Source organism: Pelophylax lessonae (assembly GCF_965119305.1).
Source record: "Pelophylax lessonae genome assembly, chromosome: 1".
Classification (NCBI taxonomy): domain Eukaryota; kingdom Metazoa; phylum Chordata; class Amphibia; order Anura; family Ranidae; genus Pelophylax; species Pelophylax lessonae.
The window spans coordinates 29,484,112-29,509,175 of NC_138768.1; the positions used below are offsets into that span (position 1 = coordinate 29,484,112).

General features: G+C 42.9%; 1 protein-coding gene across 1 annotated transcript in view; it reads right to left on the reverse strand.

The window, feature by feature from the left end:
- Positions 1-281: 281 nt before the first annotated feature.
- Positions 282-25,064, reverse strand: part of LOC309566989 (vomeronasal type-2 receptor 26-like) — a gene marked incomplete at both ends in the record, with an annotated part of 182,618 nt that continues 157,835 nt past the window's right edge. Inside the window, one exon of the mRNA XM_082272309.1 lies at positions 282-1,174. Within this exon, the coding sequence (XP_082128435.1) occupies positions 282-1,174 (893 nt within the window). The remainder of the gene's footprint in view (positions 1,175-25,064) is intronic.

Genomic DNA, 25,064 nt, shown 5'->3' on the forward strand with positions numbered 1-25,064 from the left:
TGGTCACTGTGGTTCCTAAGTGACTACATTGTTCTAAAGTGATGTATCTGCTGGTAGGAGGAACCACTACACCCAACAGGAGGCAAGATTTCCAATTAATCCAAAGTGTCTGATACCAGCGGTGACCAGAGCAAAAATTAAACCCACCTTCCAAAGGAGAGGTAAGTATTAAACGTCCAAATGTAACAGTATTAATTCTCAATACACTAGCAAAATATGAAAAATACCTATAATAGAGATAATGCTATACTTATTTGTTACCCAGTGTTGCTCCATACATATTAGTGGATAACTATTTTTGTATTCAGGTCAGGTCTGAACAGAATTATGTAACATTTTGGGAAAAATATACAGCCAAGAAGTCCAATACTTGAGGTTATTATTGCAAAAACCTCCACAGCCACCATGTGTTTGCCTCTGGTGCTCAGATAGGCCGGAATCATGGCGATCCAGACACTACAGAACACCAGCATGCTGAAGGTGATGTATTTGGCCTCATTAAAACTGTCTGGTAATGTCCTGGCAAAAAAGGCTATAATGAAACTCATAGCTGCCAGAAGCCCCATATATCCCAGGACAGAGTAGAAGCCGATAACTGAACCCTCATTACACTGAATAATGATCTTCCCCTGATAAGAGTGAGTGTCCCGATCCTGGAAGGGGGGAGAAATAGACAACCAAGTGATACAGATTATTACTTGAACCAGTGATAAGACACATATTATAAAATTGGGCAGTTTGGCTCCCATCCCTTTCCTCCAGGGACTCCCAGGTTTGGAGGCTTTAAAAGCAATACACACCATGATACTTTTGGCAAGTAGAGAAGAGACGGCAACTGAGAAGATGACACCAAAAGAGGTCACACGCAGCATGCAGGTCACATCTACTGGATGGCCGAGGAACAAGAATACGCAGAGGAAGCTCAGCATGATGGAGACCAGGAGAATATAGCTCAGGTTCCGGTTATTAGCTTTAACAATGGGGGTGTCCTGGTAATGTATAAATATCCCCAATATTAAACCAGTCAGAAGACAACAGAGGATGGAGACAGCTGAAAATACTGCAACAATGGGATCATCAGTGTAGGAGAGAAATTCCACCAATTTTGGAACACACCGATCCTTCTTCTTATTTGGCCATTCATCATCAGGACATTTCATGCAGTTTTCACTGTCTGCAGGAAGAACAATACAAACACAATGAGCATCGGGGTCAGAGCTTCTGAGAAAACAAATTGTCTTGTGTTGCATCACAGCTAGCAACTGAATTTCCATCAAAGCTGTAAGAGAAAGCAATTATATAAATAATAAATAAAATATAAATATAAATTATCTACTTAAGCCCCGGAGGATTTGGCTGCTCAAATACCAGAGGTCTTTTTTCAACTTGGCACTTTGTGACTTTAACTGACAATTGCGCGGTCATGCAATGCTGTACCCAAACTAAATTTACGTACTTTTTTTTCCCACAAACAGAGCTTTCTTTTGGTGGTATTTGTTAACTTCTGGGCTTTTTATTTTTGCAATATTAATTAAAAAAAAGCGAAAATTTTGAGAAAAAATTACATTTTCAACTTTGTCTTTTAACCACTTAAGCCCCGGAAGATTTTACCCCCTTCCTGACCAGGGCCTATTTTGCGATTCGGCACTGCGTGACTTTAACGGACAATTGCACGGTCGTGTGACGCTGTACCTAAACTAATTTGATGTCCTTTTTTTTCCACAAACAGAGCTTTCTTTTGGTGGTATTTGATCACCTGTGCGATTTTTTGATCATGCGCTATAAACAAAAAAAGAGTGTAAATTTTGCAAAAATAACAATATTTTTCACATTTTTTATATGAAATTCCCCCCAAAAAAATGTAAAAATCAAAATTTTTTAACATTTTAGGCCAATTTGTTTTATGCTACATATTTTTGGTAAAAAAAAATCGCAAAAAGCGTATTTTGATTGGTTTGCGCAAAAGTTATTGCGTTTACTAACTAAGGGAAAGATTTTTGTCATTTTTGTTGTTTTTTTTTTTTAACGCGTAATGGCGGCGATCTGCGATTTTTTTTTTTTGCGGGACTGCGATATTGCGGCGGACAGATCGGACCCTTGACTGACATTTTAGACACCTTTGGGGTTACCAGTGACATTCCTACAGTAATCAGTGCTATACATATGCACTGTTACTGTAAAATGACACTGGCAGTGAAGGGGTTAACTTTTTTTGAGAGGGAGGGGTTAAGTGTGTCCCTAGGGGCGTGATTCTAACTGTGATTGGCTGTGGCTTGAGGTGTAGGAACTGTGATCAACGGTCCTACATAGTAGAACCGTATGATCACTATTCTTACACAGGGGAGAATGACAGGCGGCTTGTTAACATTAGCCGCCTGCCTTTCTCCCGCTCTAACGGATGATCTTGAGTGCACACGCGCGGGGGGGTCCATGACCGAGCGGGAGCGTGCATCCGGCTCACTCCCCAGAGCCTCACAGGCTAGTGACGTACCCCTACGTCACTTTGCCTGTGAGGGGCTGACCGCCGCAGTATATGTACTTGCGGCGGTAGGCAAGTGGCTAAAAAACATCCAATATACTCAATTTATGTCATATATTTTGGCCAAAATGTATTTAGCTACATGTCTTTGTCTCTTTGACAAACAAAATCTCAATGAGCGCATTTTTAATGGTTTGCGCAAAAGTTATAGCGTCTACAAACTATGGTGTAAATACTGAAATTTACGCAGCTTTAATTTCTGACTGCCTATCTCATTTCATGAAGTGCTAAAATGGCAGAGCAGTACAACCCCACCCCCCCCCCCCCCCCACAAATTACCACTTTTTGGAAAGTAGACATCCTAAGGAATGTCCTGAGAGGCATGTTTTGCTCATTGAATATTTCATTTTTTTTGTCACAGGTGTTTGAAAAATGACTAAAATTTTTTTTTTTTTTTTTTTTACACAAAGTTGTCATTGAAATGATATATTGCTCACACATGCCATGGGTATATGTGTAATTACACCCCAAAATATATTCTGCTGCTTCTCCTAAGTACAGGGATACCACATATGTGAGACATTTTTGGAGCCTAGCTGTGTACGGGACCCCGAAAAACCAACCTCCACCATCAGAATTTCAAAGGGCGTACATTTTTCATTGTATTTTCTCACTACCTATAACGGTTTAGGAGACCCTTAAATGTCAAGATACCACAAAACCCCCCAAATTACCCCATTTTGGAAAGTAGGCACCCCAAGCTGTTTGCTGAGAGGCATGGTGAGTCCATGGAATATTTTATATTTTGCCACAAGTTTTGGGAATATTACAATTTTTTTTTTAACACAAAGTTGTCACTAAAAGATACATTTCTCACACATGACATGTATTTTGCTACAAGTTTCTGGAAAATTACATTTTTGTTTATTTATTTTTTTAACACAAAGTTGTCACTAAATGATAAATTACTCACACATGCCATGGGTATATGTGGAATGACACCCCAAAATACATTCTACTGCTTCCCCTGAGTACAGGGATACCCCATGTGTGAGACTTTTTTGCAGTCTAGCCGAGTACAGGACCCCAAAAACCAATCCCCACTTTCAGGCTTTCCAGGGGCGTAAATTGTTAATTTCACTCCTGACTACCTATCACAGTTTCGGAGGCCATGAAATGACAAAACAGCAACCCCCCCCCCCCCCCCAAATGACCCCTTTTCGGAAAGTAGACACCCTAAGCAATTTGCAGAGAGGCATGTTGAGTGTTTTGCAGATCTCACTTTTTGTCACAAAGTTTTGGAAATTGATAAAAGAGGAAAAAAATGCATTTATAAAATGCTTTTCTTAATTTTCCCCAAAAAAACGAGAGCTGCAAAATACTCACCATGTCTCTCAGCAAATAGATTGGAGTGTCTACTTTGCAAAATGGGGTCATTTGGGGGGGGGGGGGGTTTGTGCCATCTTGGCATTTCATGGCTTCAAAAGTGTGATAGGTAGTAAGGAGTGAGATCAACAATTTACGCCCTTAGAAAGCCAGAAGGTGCGGATTGGTTTTCGGGGTCCTGTACGAGGCTAGACTGCCAAAAAGTCTCACACATGGGGTATCCCTGTACTCAGGAGAAGCAGCAGAATGTATTTTGGGGTGTCATTTTACATATACCCATGGCATGTGTGAGCATTATATCATTTACTGACAACTTTGTGTAAAAAAATAAAAATAATAATAATTTTCCCGAAACATGTGGCAAAATATAAACTATTCCATGGACTCATTATACCTCTCAGCTAATAGCTTGGAGTGTCTACTTTGCAAAATTGGGTAATTTGGGGGGGGGGGTTGTGCTATCTTGAAATTTCAGGGCCTCTGAAACTTTGACAGGTAGTGCAGAGGTAAAATAAACAATTTACGCCATTAGAAAACCTGAAGATGGGGATTGGTTTTCGGGGTCCCGTACACAGCTAGGCTCCCAAAAAGTCCCACACATGTGTTATCCCTGTACTCAGGAGAAGCAGCAGAATGTATTTTGGGGTGTCATTTCACATATACCCATGGCATGTGTGAGCAATATATCATTTAGTGACAACTTTGTGTAAAAAAAAAAAAAGCAATAATAATTTTCCCGAAACTTGTGGCAAAATATAAAATATTCCATGGACTCGCCATGCCTCTCAGCAAATAGCTTAGAGTGTCTACTTTGCAAAATGGGGTCATTTGGGGGGGGTTTTGTGCTATCTTGAAATTTCAGGGCCTCTGAAACTGTGACAGGTAGTGCAGAGGTAAAATAAGCAATTTACGCCATTAGAAAACTTGAAGATGGGGATTGGTTTTCGGGGTCCCGTACACAACTAGGCTCCCAAAAAGAGTCACACATGTGGTATCCCTGTACTCAAGAGAAGCAACAGAATGTATTTTGGGGTGTCATTTCACATATACCCATGGCATGCGTGAGCAATATATCATTTAGTGACAACTTTCTGTAAAAAAAAAATAACAAATTGTCATCTCCCCGAAAGGGCAAAATATAAAATACTCCATGGACTCAATATGCCTCTCAGCAAAGAGCTTTGGGTGTCTACTTTTCAAAAAGGGGTAATTTGGGGTGTGTTTGAACAGTCCCGGCATTTTATGCTCAATCTTAGCCACACATCACCCACTCTTCTAACCACTTGAAAACCAAGCCTTTTCTGGGAGTTTTTGTTTACATGAAAAAATATTTTTTTTTTTTACTAGAAAATTACTTTGAACCCCCAAACATGATATATTTCTTTAAAGCAGAGGCCCTATAGAACAAAATTGTGGATGTTGCAAATTTTTTTGTCACACGCTTTTTCCGCACAGATTTTCCAAAACGCAATTTCTGCAAAAAAAATATTTTTTTTTAAATTTATTGCACAAATACACTATATAATTCCAAATTGTTTGGTAAAATTTAAAAGATGATCTTATGCCGAGTACATAGATACCAAACATGACATGCTTTAAAAATTGTGCACGCCTGTGCAGCAGCAACAAACTATGTACATATTTAAAAGCCTTTAAGTCTTTACAGGTTACCACTATAAACTTTCAGAGGAGGTCTACTGCAAGAATTACTGCACTCGACCTGGCGTTCGCGGCGATACCTCACATGCATGCTGCAATTGTGGTTTACATATGACACTAGACCTTTGCGCGCAAGCACTGGGGGATGGGGGGGCTTGATTTTTTTTTTTATTTATTTTGCTTTTTTATGTTATTTTGACACCTTTCCTTTCATTTTTTTTAAATCATTTTTATTGTTATCACAGTGAATTTAAATATCCCCTATGATAGCAATCTGTAGTGACAGGTACTCTTTTTTAAAAAAAATTGGGGTCTTTTAGACTCTAGATCTCTCCTCTGACCTTAACGCATCTGACCACACCAAAATTGGTGTGATAAAATACTTTCCCAATTTCCCAATGGAGCTGTTTATTTCTGACGAAACAGAAGTCATGAAATGCTCGTAGCTTCCGGTATCTTAGGCCATAGAGATGATTGGAGCAATTCTCATCTCCAATCAGCTCTATGGTTAGATAAATGAACCACCGGCTGCACTCTCAGCGAAGGCGGCGGTAGGGGGGGAGTCCCCTCCCACTGCATGTAAAAGCAGTCTAGCGGCCAATTATCCACTAGGATTGCTTTTACATGTAAGCCGACCGCTGGCTGTAAAAAATGATACCAAGATGATGCCTAAATCTGCAGGCATCATCCTGGTATAACCACTCAAAGTCCAGCAATGTACCAGCACATTGTATTTGTATTGTATTTGTTACAACTGGGGCATGTAAATCCGTAGCCGTGCGGGACGGATGTGGCCGAGGAGAGCTCCAATATCCCCGATCACAATCCTCATCAATCCTCCTCCATCCCCGCTCTTCGGAGGAAATAAACACCTCGGGGGGACCCATCTTGACCACCAGGACTGATATTGCTAAATATTTCAGCAAAAAGATCAATTTTGGAGGATCGTTTTTTTTGCAGCCTACGTCGGCATTGAAGCCACGGCCTCGCCTAGAAGCCCTGCCTGCCGAGATCGCCAGCATCCGGACCCGGTAAGACAGAAGTCCTTAGAGGCCCTCCTTCATACTATTGGGTGCCCCTTCAGCTCTCCATCCCCTCCAGCTCCCAGCAGAAAGGCCCCATTAAATTGTGCAGCCTCCACAGCACAGCAGTCAGCCATCTTGGCTGCAGAAGGGGACAGATCCATCCAACAAACAGCACAGCTTCACCAGATCCAGTAATAGCCCCTAAATTCATAATAATCCTACTGGCTGCTGTCTTACACACCCGATAACCCCTCTCTGACCTCACTGGCAGCTCTGCGCTAATCACGCATGGCGGGGAATATGTAAAGAAGAGGCTCCCCCACCCGTCCGCCTGATATTGCAGCATTTGAGGTAACCTTAAAGCTTCACCATGGGGTTAGGAGATAGATCTTCTTCTTCAACCCGCTCTCGCTCTCCATGGGATCATGAACAGCGTTCAGGGATCCAGGTTCCTGATATGTTTAAAAAACTAACAGGAGAAACTCCACAAGCAGCAGCACAGGCCGCACCTAACAGCATGCAGATAAAAGAGACACACACTCCACAGGCACCAAAAACCCCTTCTCCTGGTGACCTCTCACTCTGTTCACCTGTCTGTCCACCTGCTCAGATTATGCGCACTGATATGCCTGGCCATGCTTCATCCTCACACTGTGTTTCACTACAAGACCTTAAAGCTATAGCAGACGACATTAAATCTACCCTTTCAGCTACCTTTTCAGCCGCCATTGCTGACCTTAAAAAAGAGATGCATAACATTACTGATAGACTGGAAGAGGTGGAAGAAATTACTGACAGGCAAGATGTAGATATACTGAGTGCACAGAGAGAGATATCTGATCACTCCTCCCAGATCAGAGACCTCCACAGACATCTGGAGGATCTTGAGAACAGAGGTCGTCGAAACAACATTCGCATTCGCGGACTCCCCGAATCAATAGAACCCGCCCAACTGACTCAAACTGCCCTCACAATCTTTAATGACCTGTTGGGGAGACCACCCGATACCCCAATAGAAATAGAGCGGCTCCACAGGGCCCTGAGACCTAAAGGTAGGGACTCGGATCCTCCAAGGGACATTATTGGCTGTCTAGCGCAATTTAAATTAAAAGAGGAGATCCTCCATAACGCTAGGATAAGAGGTCGCATACTTTATCAGGGCACTGAGGTAAAACTATTCCAAGACCTCTCCCCAATCACCTTGCAAAAGCGCAAGGATTTACGTCCATTATTGAACATCTTGAGAGAAAGGGAAATTCCCTATAAATGGAAATTTCCGTTCTGTCTGTTTGCCGGCTCCAGGGGTCGCTTTGCCTCACTCAGACATCCTGAAGATACTGCGACCTTTTGCAATTCTCTGGGCATACCTTTAATAGAGATTCCTGGTTGGTCACATGTGAGCAGACAACCTCCTAATATGCAAATAGAGGACATGGATGTTCATCATCAAGAGGACCCTGAGCACTTCAGAAGACGTCGACCTTCACCCAATCGCTCTGCCTCACCAAGACACAGGCAAGGCCGTAACCAGGGCAGCGCCCCTTCATCTCCTGCCCATAGGAGACCCCGCTTACACTGAATACACCCTCCTCTAGCTTCACCTCCTTGCATTCCACCCCGGTATATGACATCCACACTGTTTTCTTCATCAACCGTCAGAGAAGATGTATACTAAAGGAACGCTCCGCTGCTTCAGGAACACTCTGTATCGGTATCCAAGAATACAAATGTGATGTCAGATTATCATCACTTTAAACCACGACTCTAATTCACATTGGACACCTGAAGAGTATTTGTTACAACTGATCAGAATTATCCCTCATATACCGGATACCGAAGTGACAGCGCGCATATCACCCCTTACTTTTATTTATTTCACACTGATTTAATATATTCTGACACAGTGTTTATATGGATACCTTTTCTGGCAGCAGCTTTGGTGATTTTCTGATTTCACCACTGCAGTTAAAATACCTTTAGGTATACGTGGAATATTGTCATGTATATCCACCATTAAAATCAGTGGGTGGCTGTTTAGGCGGTTAGTGGTGTGTAATACTACACAATATTCCTGTGGTGATTTCTGTTAGGTTCTCTTTTTTTTCGTTCAGCCCACAGGCTGCATGAAAAAAAAAAACCTACACTATATGCCAAACAAGGACCAGCAATGTACTGGTACATTATTCATCCATTTTTTGTCATATATATTTTTTTGATATTCATCGATCTTTTTTGGACTGTTTTACTATGATATGTTTTACACATTTTATATGATCATGATGTATTGATTTATGAACACTATTTATATTCACTTAGAAGAGTTTCATTATCACATTAATTTACATTTATATTCGGGACTATTATGAAATTGGATTATCTTGAAGTAGCTTTTTTAGCGATTTTAAGAGCTTGATGCTGTTATCTGGCATTCACTTTGAATATCCCATTTTATCTCTTCTATATTGCATACTGTCATTTTTAGACCTATTTGAAGACAGACACCTGATTTGTTTTAGATCTTTGATTATTTTTAAGATTCATATTTTTTAGATTCGGATTTACCACTTTTTTCTTATACATCTGATTGATCTCCTTATATCTGTGGCTTTATGATGTAGGCTTATTATGATATTGGATTATCCTGAAGTAGCTTTTTAGCGATTGTTTTATTATGCGATTTTAACAGTTTGTTGCTGTTATCTGGCATTTTCCCTTATTATCCTATTGATCTGTTTTTACCTGAGGATTGGAAGGTGGTTTTATATTGTAAACTGGCATTTTAGACCTATTGGAAAACAGACACTTTATATGTTTTAGGTCTTGGACTAATATTTTTTAGATTCGGATATATTTTAAGAGTCGGATTCGGATTTTTATTTCTCCTTATATGTGTGACTCTAATATACGGATTTTTCACATGGTGATTCCCACCACAGGGTATCAGAGATATTAGGAAGCCCAATTTGAGCCCCCTTTGAGATTGTTCCTTATTTGCGCCGACTCACCCTGCAATTTTACATTAAATCAGTGTGGCAGCCGACGGGTACCTGCAAGAGAAACAGGTTAACAAAAGAATGAAAAACAAACAAAGTACAGTAAAAGTACAGTAGGAAGAGTAGGAGAACATAAAAAATGACTGACAGGACAACTGTTTTTGGATTTTAATTTTTTTTTTGTATAACTTTTTTTCTGTGAACTGCAATTTTCCAGCTTGGGTCTCTCAAAATGTCAATAGCCATCGAACATCTTTTGAGACCCTGTGTTTGTGTGCCCTACACTATGTCGTGCTGTACCCTACACTAATACTCTACTAGTGGCTTCCGGTTCCGCTGCTCATGCAGGAGGAGTGAGCCTCCGCAGCCTCGCTACACCCGCCGCCGATCTATTTAAAATTACAGGGACCGAGGCCACCCGGAGAGCACTTACCTCCACCCCTCTCATCCCGCACACCGGGGGCTCTGGATGGACCGTTTTGTGGAGCGCCAGCGCTCGCCATCGGCTGTCACCACGGATCGGCCTGATCCAGTCACAGCTCCTCACACAGCTTCCAATATGGCCACGGTAGCCAGTACACAGTGGGAGGGGGAGGGGAGTTACTCTCTCTCTCCAACGGCTCCACATTCCTCGGATCTCCCGCTGATCAACCCGGCCGCAGATATTACCCAGGCTGACCCGGCATATATTAAAATGGCAGAAGCTGTGGCACATATACTGTCCCCCACAATTAAGGCAGCAATTGAATCAGCCATTACTCACAGCCTGTCACAGCTACAGAAAGAACTGAGCTCCCACAGGCACCAAATCCAGGAGGCTGAGCTGAAGATCGCCTCCCTGGAGGAAGAAACCCTGCTTAACAGCAGGGATATTAATAACCAGGACAAGGCACTTCAGACATTACAGGATAAAATTGAGGACCTGGAGAACCGCTCCAGGAGGAATAACCTCCGGATCATTGGAACGCCTGAAGCGGTTCAAGGGGCAGAGCTCCTCACTCTGTGCTCAGACATTATTCCTAGAGCCCTGGGCTTGACATCCCCATGCATTGTAGAGAGGGCGCACAGGGTGGGGGCCCCAAACGAGTCACGGAAAAACCCGCAACCCATCATTGCCCGTTATTTAAACTATGCGGACAAGAACGCCATTTGGATGTCATTCAGGAAACAAAGACCCATACACATTAAAGGCTGCTCTATTCTACTCTTCGCAGACTACTCCACAGAAGTGTCCAGGCGACGAAAGGCGTTTGCTCAAGTATGCTCCTCTCTTTTTCAACAGCAAATGCGTTTTACCTTAGCGTATCCTGCTATCCTTCATGTTACTACACCTGGGGGTGAACGCCTGTCCTTCCACACGCCATCAGACGCGGAGCACTATCTTTCGTCATTATCCCCGCTGATGGAAGAATCCTCCTCTTAACCCAGACGAGAGTCTCTTGTCCGCAAGGCTCAATTGACACCTGACAAGGAACCCCCCAAAAAGGGCAAATACGGTCATTCCTCCGTCCGCAGATCCATCATGTGAATTCTGATGGCCAAGTCCCCAGCGGACGACCCTCCTCAGGTACTGTTATACTGTGAGCCCCAAGCCTCCTGTGAGACCAGAACGCTCACAGATATCTGGTTGAAACTTTATTGCCTGTTATAACACTTTTACCCAGGCATCACATCTACCCTTACACCTGGTGTAATGTGTCATGTTTAAGCATTGGCTCATTTGCTTGTTATGTATCTGCTTAATGTTTGTTACTAGTCCCAAGTTTTTAGAGGGATGTTAGTAGTTGTCTCCTCATCACGTGTACTGAGCACCCAGTACATGGAATCATAGCTCTCTGGAGCGTACTCAGGTTCTGATGCCCTTCATCACAGGCAAATAGTTGTGAGGCTACGCTGGCACACTTCCTTATCACAGAGAAAAAAGCGAAGTCTCAAGATTAGTTCTCACCTCTCAGTACAACCTGCAGCACACCTTTCCCCCAAACTCCTCTCCTGGGGTAACCTTATACCCCGGCAAGGGCTCCTATCTCTTCCCTCTCCACCTTTTGTCCTACACCTACAGCACTTGTCACGCTATGTCCCCCCGTCCATGAGAATCCCTCCGACCGGTACATTTTTTGCGCTACATAACTTTACCATCCTCTATTCATGGCCACCCTGAAAGTTATATCATGGAACATGAAGGGCCTTAGATCACCTTATAAACATATGATGATATTGCGACATCTCAAGTGCTTGGGGGCAGATGTCGCTCTCCTCTAGGAGACTCACCTGGGGGAGGGTGACATGCGATTCTTGAAGAAGCTTTGGGTTGGGGAGGCGATATGTTCCCCTGCCACGGGTTGCAAGGCTGGAGTAGTCATATTGTTAAATAAAAAGATCCCCTATGAAATCCTAGACACTAGAAGGGGAGACGCCGGCAGACGACTGTCGTTATTGCTCAGACTCCCTACCCGCACTGTACGAGTCTCTAATGTGTACGCCCTGACACCCTCTTCCGCCATCTTTAACAGTGATACTGTGACATGGCTGCTTCAAAACCCTACTCCCTTTCATATAATAGGAGGCGACTTTAATGATGTCATGGACATGACTGCTGACCGTAAACAACGTAGAACGAGGTCTCAAACTTTCTGCTCCGCACAACACACTAAGGAAACTCCCCTACACTCCATGATGTCTGCCCTACACTTGGTGGATGCGTGGCGCCTTAGCCACCCTACAGATCGAGAATATTCCTTTTATTCCCCCCCCCCCAGGACTCTATGGCCAGACTAGATTATCTATTCATTACCCCAGAACTTATAAGATTTGTTGACCGTGTGGACATACATGATATTGCCATATCAGATCACTCCCCGATATCCCTATCCGTTTCATTGGCAGCTACTACCCCTACAGTAGGTACCTGGAGATTCCCAGTGTTTCTCATATATAATAAGGACTTCCAACATCACGTGCAATCAACCTGGCAAGACTATGCCACCCTTAATCAGGAACATTTCACTGACCCTATCCTTTTCTTTTTTGACACTCCGGAACGGGTCAGGAAAGCTAACACATTCACCAACTGACGTTAGTAACATTCTGGAAAACTATTACCGCACCTTATATAGCAAAGACCCGGTAAACCTTGAGGCCGCCAGAAATTTTCTGGACAACGTTTCTCTCCCTTCACTTACGGAAGCCCAATTGCTGGAAATCAATGCGCCAATAAGCTCGGAAGACATAGCACACACCATAACTCATATGGCGTCCCAAAAAGCGCTGGGTCCTAATGGCTATTCGACTGAATTTTTTAAAACTTTCAAAGATACCCTCTTGTCCACTCTCACCACACTGTATAACAATATGTGGCAAAATGGCACTTTTCTTCCCACAGGCTCTCAGGCATACATAAAACTATTGTCCAAGAAAGGCAAGGACCCCACTCAACCAGGCTCATACAGGCCAATATCATTTTTAAACATTGATGCAAAAATCTTATCTAAAATAATAGCTTCCAGAATAGCACAGATTCTCCCCACACTTATTCATCCTTCTCAAGCAGGCTTCGTCAGGGGCAGGTCGGCCACTGCAAATATACGCAAGGTCCTGGTGGTTTTAGAACATGCTAAGGTTAACCCTACTGGTCACTCGGCCATAGTGACCTTAGACGCCGATAAGGCCTTTGATAACGTTGATTTGGACTGGCTCTTCCTGACCCTGGCGAAGTTTGGATTCTCTGGCAAGATAACCAGCTTCTTGAAAGCTCTTTATGCCTCCCCTTCGCCGCGTATATTCACATCCATGGGCATATCAAACCTGATTCCGTTATACAAGGGCACACGTCAGGGCTGTCCCCTATCTCCCTTATTGTTTAATATGGCCATAGAGCCCCTTTCCAGACACTTGTTAATCTCAAATGCAATTCACCCAGTATGCCACTGGGTCAAACAGAGCTCAAAACTGCCCTTTTTGCTGATGACCTGCTCATTTTCACATCCCAACCTAGTACTGACCTTCCAGCATTGTGTTCACTCTTAAAAGAGTTCAGATTTATTTCAGGGTTGAAAATTAATTTCGACAAAAGTGAAGTCCTCCCGCTAATGCAACCGGTCATAGATCACTGGGATCATTCCCTCCCTTTCCCTTTAAACCACCATCACATCACCTAACTGGGAATCAAGATTGGCCGACTTAACTTTTCACTTTACCAACTGAATTATGTCTCACTTATAGAAAAAATTATTAAAGAAGTGGAATTGTGGATGACTCTACCCCTCTCGTTTTTCGGAAGGTGCCACCTGGTCAAAATGGTCAGCTTCCCTTGACTGCTCTACCCCCTCCAAACCCTCCCTTTCCTCCTCAAACATAAAGATATTAACACTCTGAATAAGGCCATTATGGCTTTCCTCTGGAATAAGAGGAGACCCAGGATATCCATTACCAAACTGCACCTTCCGAAGAGCGAGGGGGGAGCTGGCTTGCCAAATATTAGGTTGTATAATTTGTCTTGCCTACTACGTTATGGCCTGGATTGGATCACCGAATCCTCGACCTACTCCAACTACCACATTGAAACTCAACTAGCTTATCCGTTGTGCCTACCTGGAGTGCTACATAGCACCTTCACAGCTCTGCCCGTGCACCTTCAAAGACGCGTTCTCTTTCGAGACACTATGATAGCATGGAGGAAAGTAAGAAAACATCTGGGGGTTCCCCCAATGATCTCCAAGCACTTGCCGCTCCACGGCAATCCATTATTTCCGCAATTTATGGACTATGCAGCTTACCAACTCTGGGAGCAGAATGGACTGAAATTGGCTCATTCCTTAGTCAGATCCTCGGATCTTTCCTTCAAACCATACACGGAACTTGCAGGGGAATACCACTTGCCCTCGTCCCATCAGTTTTACTATCGTCAGGCAGTAGCCTATGTTAAATCTTGTTCACCCAACACTGCTAAAAGTTTTCAAAAGTCAGTCATGGATGATTTTATCAAGAACAAAGGTTACAACATTTCCAGAGTCTATGATCAACTGCTTATACACTCTAATGAACTCTCCACGGAAACCATGTTTGATAAATGGGGTACTGTTTTCCTCCTGGAGGCTATCGCTCCGAAAATACTGCAAGGGTACCTAGTGATTAGAAAAACTGTGCTGATGGAGACCTGGAGAGAGACCCAATTCAAACTGATTCACAGGGCCTTCGTCCCGGCTCTGTACACCAACGATCTGAGGACTCCTGCAATCTGCCCCCAGTGCGGTGGGAATAGACCGACGCTAGCACATAGATTCTGGCATTGTCCCACAATTTCCCATTTCTGGGACCAGGTACTGACCTTTCTACAGGAGGTTCTGGGAACCAAACTGCAGAAATCCCCTCACTTGCTCTTATTTGGATACAAAGAGTCTTCACAGCCCTCAGCCGATTCCGATCGAAATGTAAATGACTGCCCCCTTGGACCCACCTATGCACCTTGGCAGCCAAAAAAGCAATTCTAAAAACCTGGACTTCTAACACTCCCCCAACAATCTCCATGGTTTGCAACAATCTCAAAACACTTCTACATATGTAAAAAGGAAACCTGGACACTGATAAATTCTCGTCAATGGAAAAATTCTTCTCCAGATGGCGCCCATTCATGCAATATGCCTTCCATGCAGACGAACTGAAAGCTCTGATGATACCCTTTCAATTCACGGAATGGTATTTAAAGGCCTCCATGTCCAATTCATTAGGAAGATTGAATGTATAAAACAACACCCTCCACGTTCTCCCCCCTTCATAAGACTGTACCTATCACTGGTTTATTGGTCGCTTCCAGCTGGATCTCATGGATAACACTATTCCTCTTCCCCCCTATTCCCCCCCCCCCCATTTCAATTACAATGTCATAATACAAGTGTCCTAGTTGTGTTGTTCAGCCAGTAAGAGTCATAGTTCCTATACTTGGTTATCCTTCCTTTACATAATTGACGTTCTCCTCACGTCCCATGCAAGAGTGTCAATCTCTTTCCTCATTCCTACTCCCTCCAAGCCCTCCCCCCCTCTCCCAGTGTCATTTACACTAAGTTCACTAATACCCTTGGTACAATATTTGTGATACTGTTAGTATAAAATGCTAGCACACATTGAAAGTTTACATGATTTTTGCTATTTTACTAAATGTGCTATTTTGTTGCATTGTAGACCTTGTAACTGTTTCATATGTTTAATAAAAATATATTTAAAAAAAAAATACTCTACTAGTGTATGGTAGCACTCAAAACATTCCCCAATGCAGAGACCAGGTTGGTCAGGACATCTGGGACAATAGTAGCGGGTGTCATGCCTAAATCCATGCCTGCTACAGACACGACATCCTCTTTGGGGGTGAATTTGGGTAGGGGTACTCAGGAGGACATGTGGAAAATGTCTCTGCAGCCGGCTCACTGCATCTGGAAGGGGAAGTTGGGCAGGCATGCCTCCTGGGTACAGGTAGGCTTCGATGAGCGCTTCCTGGAATTCTCGGAAGGATCTAGTTCGTCCTGACGCCCTGTATAGGACAAAGGCGTTCAGCATAGCCAATTGGAATAAATAAACAGACACTTTTTTGTACCAGCGTCTGGCTTTACGGACAACTAAATAGGGCACCAAAAGCTGGTCGTTAAGGTCCACCCCTCCCATATTAAGGTTGTAGTCGTGGACACAGAGGGGTTTCTCCATAACGCCAGTTGCCGTAGAAATTTTGATCGTTGTGTCTGCATGAAGGGAGGACAGAACGAAAACATCCCGTGTATACCTCCACTTCACTGCAAGCAATTTGCCCGTTTTCAAGCAGGCTCTCTCCCCCCCGACTAAGACGGGAATTTACAAGCCGTTGGGGGAAGCCACGGCGATTAGGTTGCACGGTGCCACATGCACCAATTTGTAATTCAAGAAGGTGACTAAATAGTGGCACGCTTGTGTAGAAGTTGTCCACGTACAAATGGTACCCCTTTCTGGATAAGGGTGACACCAAGTCCCAAACTATCTTGCCACTGATCCCTATGTAGTCTGGGCAGTTGGGGGGCTCCACAGTGCTATATTTTCCCTCATAGACCTGGAAACTAACTGTATAGCCTGTGGCCCTGTCACAGAGCTTGTACAGCTTGACCCCGTATCTAGCACGCTTGCTGGGGAGGTACTGTTTTATAGAAAGGCAGCCAGTAAACGTAATCAGTGACTCGTCAATGCAGACAACTTGTTCGGGCGTAAACAAGGCTGCAAACCGCTGATTGAAGTGGTCTATGAGGGGCCAAATTTTGTGGAGCCGATCATATTCAGGGTCTCCCCGAGGACGTCAGATTTCATTGTCGTTGAGATGTATAAATCGCAGAATTTGCTCATCTCTTGCCCTGGACATGGAGGCAGAGTACATGCGCATATGGTGAAGTGGGCTAGTGGACCAATATAGCTGCAATTCACTCTGTTTGGTTATGCCCATGTGGAGGGAAAGGCCCAGAAAGATTTTAAAATCAGGAACCGTTATAGGTTTCCAGCTGAATGGTCTGGCAAGGGGTGAATTTGGGTTGGCGGCGATAAATTGTTGTGCGTATAAATTTGATTGATCCACAATAGATCCGTAAAGATCTTCAGTGAAGAACAGCTCAAAAAAATTCAGGGGTGTAAAACCAGCTGTCTCCACGTGGATTCCAGGTTGGGCGGTGAATGGGGGAAGTACTGGCGCTGTAGAATCAGTGGGTTGCCAATTGGGATATTCCAGCGCATCAGGAAGGGCACTATGGGCTCTACGGGCCTGTTTTCAAATACGCGGTGGCTGTGGGCCACTACTCGTGCTAGCCACTGCACCAGCTTCAACTGCACTTATGGGACTCGCCACGTCACCAAGTGTTACTGCAGTGCTGGTTGTACTAGGTCCAGGGTGTACTAGGCCGCTGGAGCTTGCTAGGCCACAAGAAGGATGAGCGGCACTAGTACCGACACTCTGCTCCATACGAGGACACTGCGATTTCTGCATCTCAACAACTCCATAATGGGGTTGGGTATGCCTGGGTCTAACAGGGACCCATCTGTCGTTGGAGCTATCTGTCAGGGAGCCGCTGCTGTCATCAGGTTCGTATACTGACCCTGATTCTGCCAGTGAGGCTTCCCCATCACTCTCATCTGACATGGTCAGTATACTGTAAGCCTCTGCACTACTGTTCCAAAGTTTGGTCATTTTAGTTAACTAAATTTACCGGTACAGTAGTGTGACTCACAGGTATTAAAAGCACCTGGTTGTCAAGGACTATTTCAAACGCTACCAAAAAAACTGCTAATGCTAGCAGGAATCAGGCCTGACTCTGCTAACACAGCAGTTTTGTGTGTTGGACCCTAAACCTCCTTGGGAAATAAACTAACTCACTAGCGCTAACTCAAGTCACAATCACACTAATACAAAATACAGTAAAACAGTATATTACATGTGTATTAGTGTGCAATGTGACGGGGGAAGGGGTTAACTTGATGAGATCAGGTGGGGGATCAGTGGGTTAAATCTTTATGGGGGGGTGGCGGGTATCCTAAGGATAAAAGGAATGACGCAAGCTCTAAACCTGGTCACAAGTCACACTTATACGGGTATATAGAAAATCCTATATACTGTATACAGTTGTGTTGTGACAGGGGGTGTAATGGTGATCAGGGGGGGATCAGGGGGTTAAATCTTTATTGGGGGGGGGTGGCGGGGACCCTAAACCTACTTGGGACAAAAACTAAGTCGCTAGGGCTAACTCAAGTCACAATCGCACTAATACAAAATACAGAAAAACAGTATATTACGTTTGTATTAGTGTGCAATGTGGCAGGGGGGGGAAGGGGTTAAATGGGGGTGATCAGGGGGGATCAGGAGGGATCAGGAGGTTAAATCTTTATTGGGAGGGGGTGGCGGGTATCCTAAGGATAAAAGGAATGACCGCAAGCGCTAAACCTGGTCACAAGTCACACTTATATGGGTATATAGGAAAATACTATATACTGTATACAGTGTGTGTTGTGACAGGGAGTGTAGGGGTGATCAGGGGGGATCAGGGGGTTAAATCTTTATGGGGGGTGGCGGGGACCCTAAACCTACTTGGGACAGAAACGAAGTCGCTAGCGCTAACTCAAGTCACAATCCCACTAATACAAAATACAAAAAAACAGTATATTACCTTTGTATTAGTGTGCAATGTGATAGGGGGGAAGGGGTTAACTGGGGGTGATCAGGGGGGGATCAGGGGGTTAAATCTTTATTGGGGGGGTGGCGGGTATTTTAAGTTTTAAAGGGAGGGCCGCAAACGCTACACCTGGTCACAAATCACACTTATACGGGTATATAGGAAAATGCTATACTGTATACAGTGTGTGTTGTGACAGGGGGTGTAGGGGTTAACTGGGGGGGGGCGATCGGGGGTTAAGTGTGCCTATCTAAGTGTGTGTATGTGTGCTTGGTGCAGTACTCACAGTTAGATGTGCTCTCTCCTCTCGATTAATCCAAAAAGGATCATGGGAGGGGAGAGCGGGTCTTTTCTGAGCCTGTGTTTACATTACACAGGCTCAGCATGGAATCTGATTGAGCAGGACCGATCAACAGGTCCCGACCAAAAATCATTGGCCTGGACCTGATGACTGATCAGTTCTGAACCCAATCAGGTCATCAGCGGCGGCGGGGCGTGCGGGATCACGCCCCAGAGCGGCGGGAGCGAGCGACGTAGTACTACGTCACTTTGCCTGCACGGGGCTATCTGCCACAGTAAATGTAATTGCGGTGATCGGCAAGTGGTTAAACATAAATTTAACAGCTTGCCGACCGCATCACCTACTTGTACGGCGGTAAGGTGGCTCTGCTGTGCTGGATTACATACTAGATATGTAATTTGCGCTTCCAAGAAGGTAACACGGATCACAAACTTCAAAATTTCAGTTGCTTTTAATATCTGATTATGAAAACAGAAAACCACAATTACTGTTAGAATTTCGTTTCTTCAAGAAAATATTCCTCCCCCCCCCCCCTCGCCTCTTTGATTTTTTTTTTTAATTGCTACGAACAAACACAAACATTGGTTTTACCCCATTGATTACTAGAGCAATGAATAAACATTCTGAAATTTGATTTTTTTCTTTTTAAACAAAAAGATATTTATGGCTCAGAGCTGGGCAGTAGCAGAGATAGCTGCTGTAAGAAGAGGCCTTCATAAGGAGAACTTGGACAGAAGAATACTTTGTTTAAAAATCTTAAAATGATACTAAACAGAAAAGTGTTAACTGCCATTTTCATTCACATAAATCATATATAATATGCCACTGTATTTTGTTATTGTTTTTTCTTTTTTTAATCCTCTATGATCCTGATTCCTGTAAAGATTTTCTGTGGTCACATGATCTTTTCCTGTTCTTTGGAATCTGAAAAGAAAGAACCTTAGGAGGGGCTTCTGTTACTCCACTGATTTATTCTCTCTACAGTGTGAGTCTGTGTTTGGCCAGTCCTGATTGATGCTGTGCCACAAAAAAAAACCCTGTTTCAGAACAGCAATTCAAATAAATCATGTATCTCAAAAATCTATTTTATAGCTGCCTAAAAATCTTTATTGAACATAAAGTTTGTTGTCAAAGATGATTGACACTAGCTTTCACTTTCAAATGACACCTGCATTCAAGGCTCTTTTTTTACTTTACAGGTATTAGCAATTACAGTCGATATATTTAATACTGATTTATAGTAAAACTAAGATTGTTGTGAGTTTCTTAGTGAATGTAATCAATCATCATATTATATCCCACCCTCATAGTGTTTAGCAATAGGGAAACATTGAGGAGGAGGTAGGGTATACTCATGTGGGCTTCACAGATAAGAAAAAGGAGGAAATTAATTGCTTAGAAGGGATCTGAAATTAGAGAATGCTCAGTAGAGGACACCAACCTAACCTATACAATATCAGCCTGCATTGGGGACAGAGAGAAGATAGGAGGGACAGCTGAAGGCAGGATCTACCTGGTATAGTTCACTCAACACAAATGCTTTAGTGGCTTTCTGAGTATGTACACTCCATTATATAGCATGTAATTAGAGTTTTTTGGGTTAAAGGACACATTAATCTGGACATTGAAGTGACACACTAAATAGTTTGAGTTCAAAATTAGGTTTATTTTAAATATGAAATGGCTAAAATGCATTTCAGGGGTCCACCATCAACTCTTTCACCAAGACATGGGTGAAACCTATGGGAATCTTGTGTGAAAACATGTATAAACAGATCTCTAAGAGAAAATACTCATGTCTATGTCTGCTATCAAGTAAACAAGATTGTGTATTCAATTGAGGTTTAAATAAGATAATGAAACATTTTGGAAAACATATACAGGTTAGAAGTCCCGCACTGGAGGCCAATATGGCAAATAGGGATGAGCTTTGAATAACGAACAAATGGGCTTCTTTGCGGGAACTTTGAGTTCCCTCATTATCATGGTTACTCTGACTTCTGAATTCCAATAAATAAATCACAGATCTCTCTTTGCAGCTCTCTCATCGCAAGCCTGGTATTCTACCACCTACGCAACTGTTAAGCTTGGTTAAGCTGAACACACTCTCCCTAACTTTTATCTCATCCACTGGGAACGTACTTAATTTGTTTCTAAGATAGAAGTTAGTTAGTTAGTTAGTTAGGCAGGCAAAGTGTGTTCAACCTAAGTGTGCTTGATGGCGGTGAAGCTGGTAGAATACCAAACCTGCAATTGCCATGGTTGTGGTTTGTAATCCCCTGGCCGGCGGCTGATTTATAATTGAAACTTTATAATTAATAATACATTGCTAGCAGGGAGAGATATTTTTGCTTTTTAAAGATATGGTTGAGATCAGATAGTGCAGTGTATACCGCAAAGTTATTATATATATATATATATATATATATATATATATATATGAGCACTTCAGTTTATATCAGTTTGTCAATATTGCTGAAAAAAAGTGTCAAAATTAAAAATAAACGGCGTCGGGTTCACCCCAAAATCCATACCAGACCCTTATCCGAGCACACAGCCTGGCTGGCCAGGATGGGGGTGGGTGGCGAGCGAGTGCCCCCCCTCCTGAACCATACCAGGCCACATGCCCTCAACATGGGGGTGTGGGTGCTTTGGGGCGGGGGGGCTCCCCAAAGCACCTTGCCCCCATGTTGATGGGGAGAGGGGTCTCTTCCCCACAAACCTGGGCTGTGGTTGTGGGGGTCTGCGGGGGGAGTCTTATCGGAATCAACAATGGGACCCCCATTTACAATGGGACCCCCAGATTCTGCCCCCCCCTATGTGAATGGATATCGGGTACATCGTACCCCCTACCCATTCACCAAAAAAGTGTACAAAAAATGACAAAAGCCAGTTTTGTAAAAGTCTCTTATTAAAAAATAAAAAAATACTGCCCCCCCCCGATGATCAGTCGCCCAACCGCTCGAAAAATAGAAAAAAAAAGAAGCTCCTACTTCTACGGTTGCTTTACGCGTTCTGAGCTGTTTTGATTTTGACAGCTCTTTTATAGTGACCTGACATCACAAACCACCCCACAATGCACTGCTCAGGTGCAGTGAATAAGTTACATGACATCACGTTTTTTTCATGTTTTTTTATCTGTATTGCCAGGAGCCGACAATACATTATTATAGAAGACGTATTATTAATATTGTTAAGCAAGCAAAGCAGGAAGGGGATGTGGATGTTCTTGTCCATCTAGGAACAAATGACCTGGCTTGCAATGAAGTGTCAGAGGTGAAAAAATCTTTTATCACACTTGGTAATGACGTATAGGATTTTGCATCCACCATTTCATTTTCTGAAGTTCTGCCTGTGCATAATGTTCAGAATGATAGGCAGAGGCGCATAAAGGAGTTCAACATATGGCTTAGTAAATGGTGTCAAGAGCAAGGATTTGGCTTTGTTTCTCATGATAGCTCTACTTGGAACAGAAAGGAACTGTACAAAAAAGATGGTTTGCATCTTTCTCTCAAAGGAACAAATGTACTTAGTGAACAATTCCAAGAATTTGCGAAAGAGTATTTAAACTAGGAAGGGGGGGCAAAAGAGTGGCATTACAAGAGTCCAATTGCCGCCCGAAACAATGCCAGAACAGGTCAGAAGCACAGAGGTTAAGAAATGATAAGCTCAGAGTCCTGTCTACAAATGCTCGCAGTTTAGGTAAAAAAATCAATGAACTTGGGTCAATAATGGCATCTGAGAATGTAGATTTAGTGGCTGTTACGGAGACATGGTTTAATGAAAGAAATGACTGGGACATAACCATACCAGGGTACTCTTTATACAGAAGAGACAGAGAAGGCAAGAAAGGAGGAGGAGTGGCCCTGTATGTGAAAGATAGCATTAAATCTAACCTAATACAAGTTGGTGAGGCCAACATAGAGTCAGTTTGGGTTACGTTGCAGTTTGCTAATCATGCAGTAACTCGTGTAGGAGTGATATATAGACCACCTGGTCAAGTTAAAGAACTAGATGATCTACTAGTTGAAGAAATAGCTAAAATGACAATGAAAGGAGAAGTTATCATTATGGGAGATTTCAATCTTCCAGATATAAACTGGAAAACCAAAATAGCAAGTTCTACCAGGAGTACAGATATTCTAAATTCCCTACTGGGGTTGTCTCTGCAACAAGTGGTTGAGGAGCCAACCCGGAGGGAGGCCATTTTGGATTTGGTATTCACAAATGGGGATTCGGTATATGATGTCATTGTAGGCGAAACCTTGGGATCTAGTGATCACCAGTCAGTGTGGTTTAATATAAGAACTGTGAAAAAGTCACACCACACAAAAACAAAAGTTTTAGATTTTAGAAAAACAGACTTTTCAAAAATGAAATTAGTCATAAATGAGTCCTTATCAGAATGAAACGGATTACATGGAGTCCAGGAGAAATGGGACTACTTAAAAGGTGCATTATTGAAGGCAACAGAAAATTGCATTAGACTTGTCAGTAAAAGCAAAAAAAGGAAGAGACCACTGTGGTACTCAGCAGAAGTGGCCCAAATCATTAAAAATAAAAAGCTAGCATTTTGTAATTATAAAAAAAACCCAGAGCAATGAAGATAAGGACATCTACAAGATTAGGCAGAAAGAGGCCAAGCAAGTTATAAGAACTTCTAAAGCGCAGGCAGAAGAAAAACTAGCTCAGTCTATGAAAAAGGGGGATAAGACATTCTTCAGATATATAAATGAAAAAAGGAAATTAAAACAAGGAATAACTAAATTAAAAACAAAGGACGGAAGGTATGTAGAAGAGAATAAAGGGCTAGCCGACTGCCTTAATGAATACTTCTGTTCAGTTTTTACAGAAGAAAAAGGAGAAGGACCTCCACTTGAAAGGATGACTAATGAATCGTTTGATGCATGTGTCTTTACAGAGGAAGACGTTCTAAGATTGCTGTCTAAAGTGAAGACAAATAAGTCACAGGGTCCTGATGAGATACACCCAAAATTATTAAAAGAGCTTAGTGGTGAGCTGGCAAAACCATTAACAGATTTATTTAACCAATCATTAGTAACAGGAGTCATCCCGGAAGATTGGAAATTGGCAAATGTCGTGCCCATTCACAAGAAAGGTAGTAGGGAGGAATCGAGCAACTATAGACCAGTGAGTCTGACATCAATAGTAGGCAAATTAATGGAAACCCTATTAAAGGATAGGATTGTGGAACATCTTAAATCCCATGGATTGCAAGATGAAAAACAACATGGGTTTACTTCAGGGAGATCATATCAAACAAATCTTATAGATTTTTTTGACTGGGTGACTAAAATAATAGACGGTGGAGGTGCAGTAGACTTTGCATATCTAGATTTTAGTAAGGCTTTTCACACTGTCCCACATAGAAGACTTATCAATAAACTGCACTCATTGAGCATGGACTCCCATATTGTTGAGTGGATTAGGCAGTGGCTGAGTGACAGACAACAGAGGGTTGTAGTAAATGGAGAAGATTCAGAACAAGGTCATGTTACCAGTGGGGTACCTCAGGGATCTGTACTGGGACCAATTTTGTTTAATATCTTCATAAGTGATATTGCAAAAGGCCTCGATGGGAAGGTTTGTCTTTTTGCTGATGACACAAAGATATGTAACAGGGTTGATGTTCCTGGAGGGAAACACCAAATGGAAAAGGATTTAGGAAAACTAGAACAATGGTCAGAACTCTGGCAACTGAAATTTAATGTGGATAAGTGCAAGATAATGCACCTGGGGCGTAAAAACCCAAGGGCAGAATATAGAATATTTGACACAGTCCTGACCTCAGTATCTGAGGAAAGGGATTTAGGAGTAATTATTTCAGAAGACTTAAAGGTGGGAAGACAATGTAATAGAGCAGCACGAAATGCCAGCAGAATGCTTGGATGCATAGGGAGAGGTATAAGCAGTAGAAAGAGAGAAGTGCTTATGCCGCTGTACAGAACACTGGTGAGTCCTCACTTGGAGTATTGTGCGCAGTACTGGAGGCCATATCTCCAGAAGGATATAGATACTCTAGAGAGAGTTCAG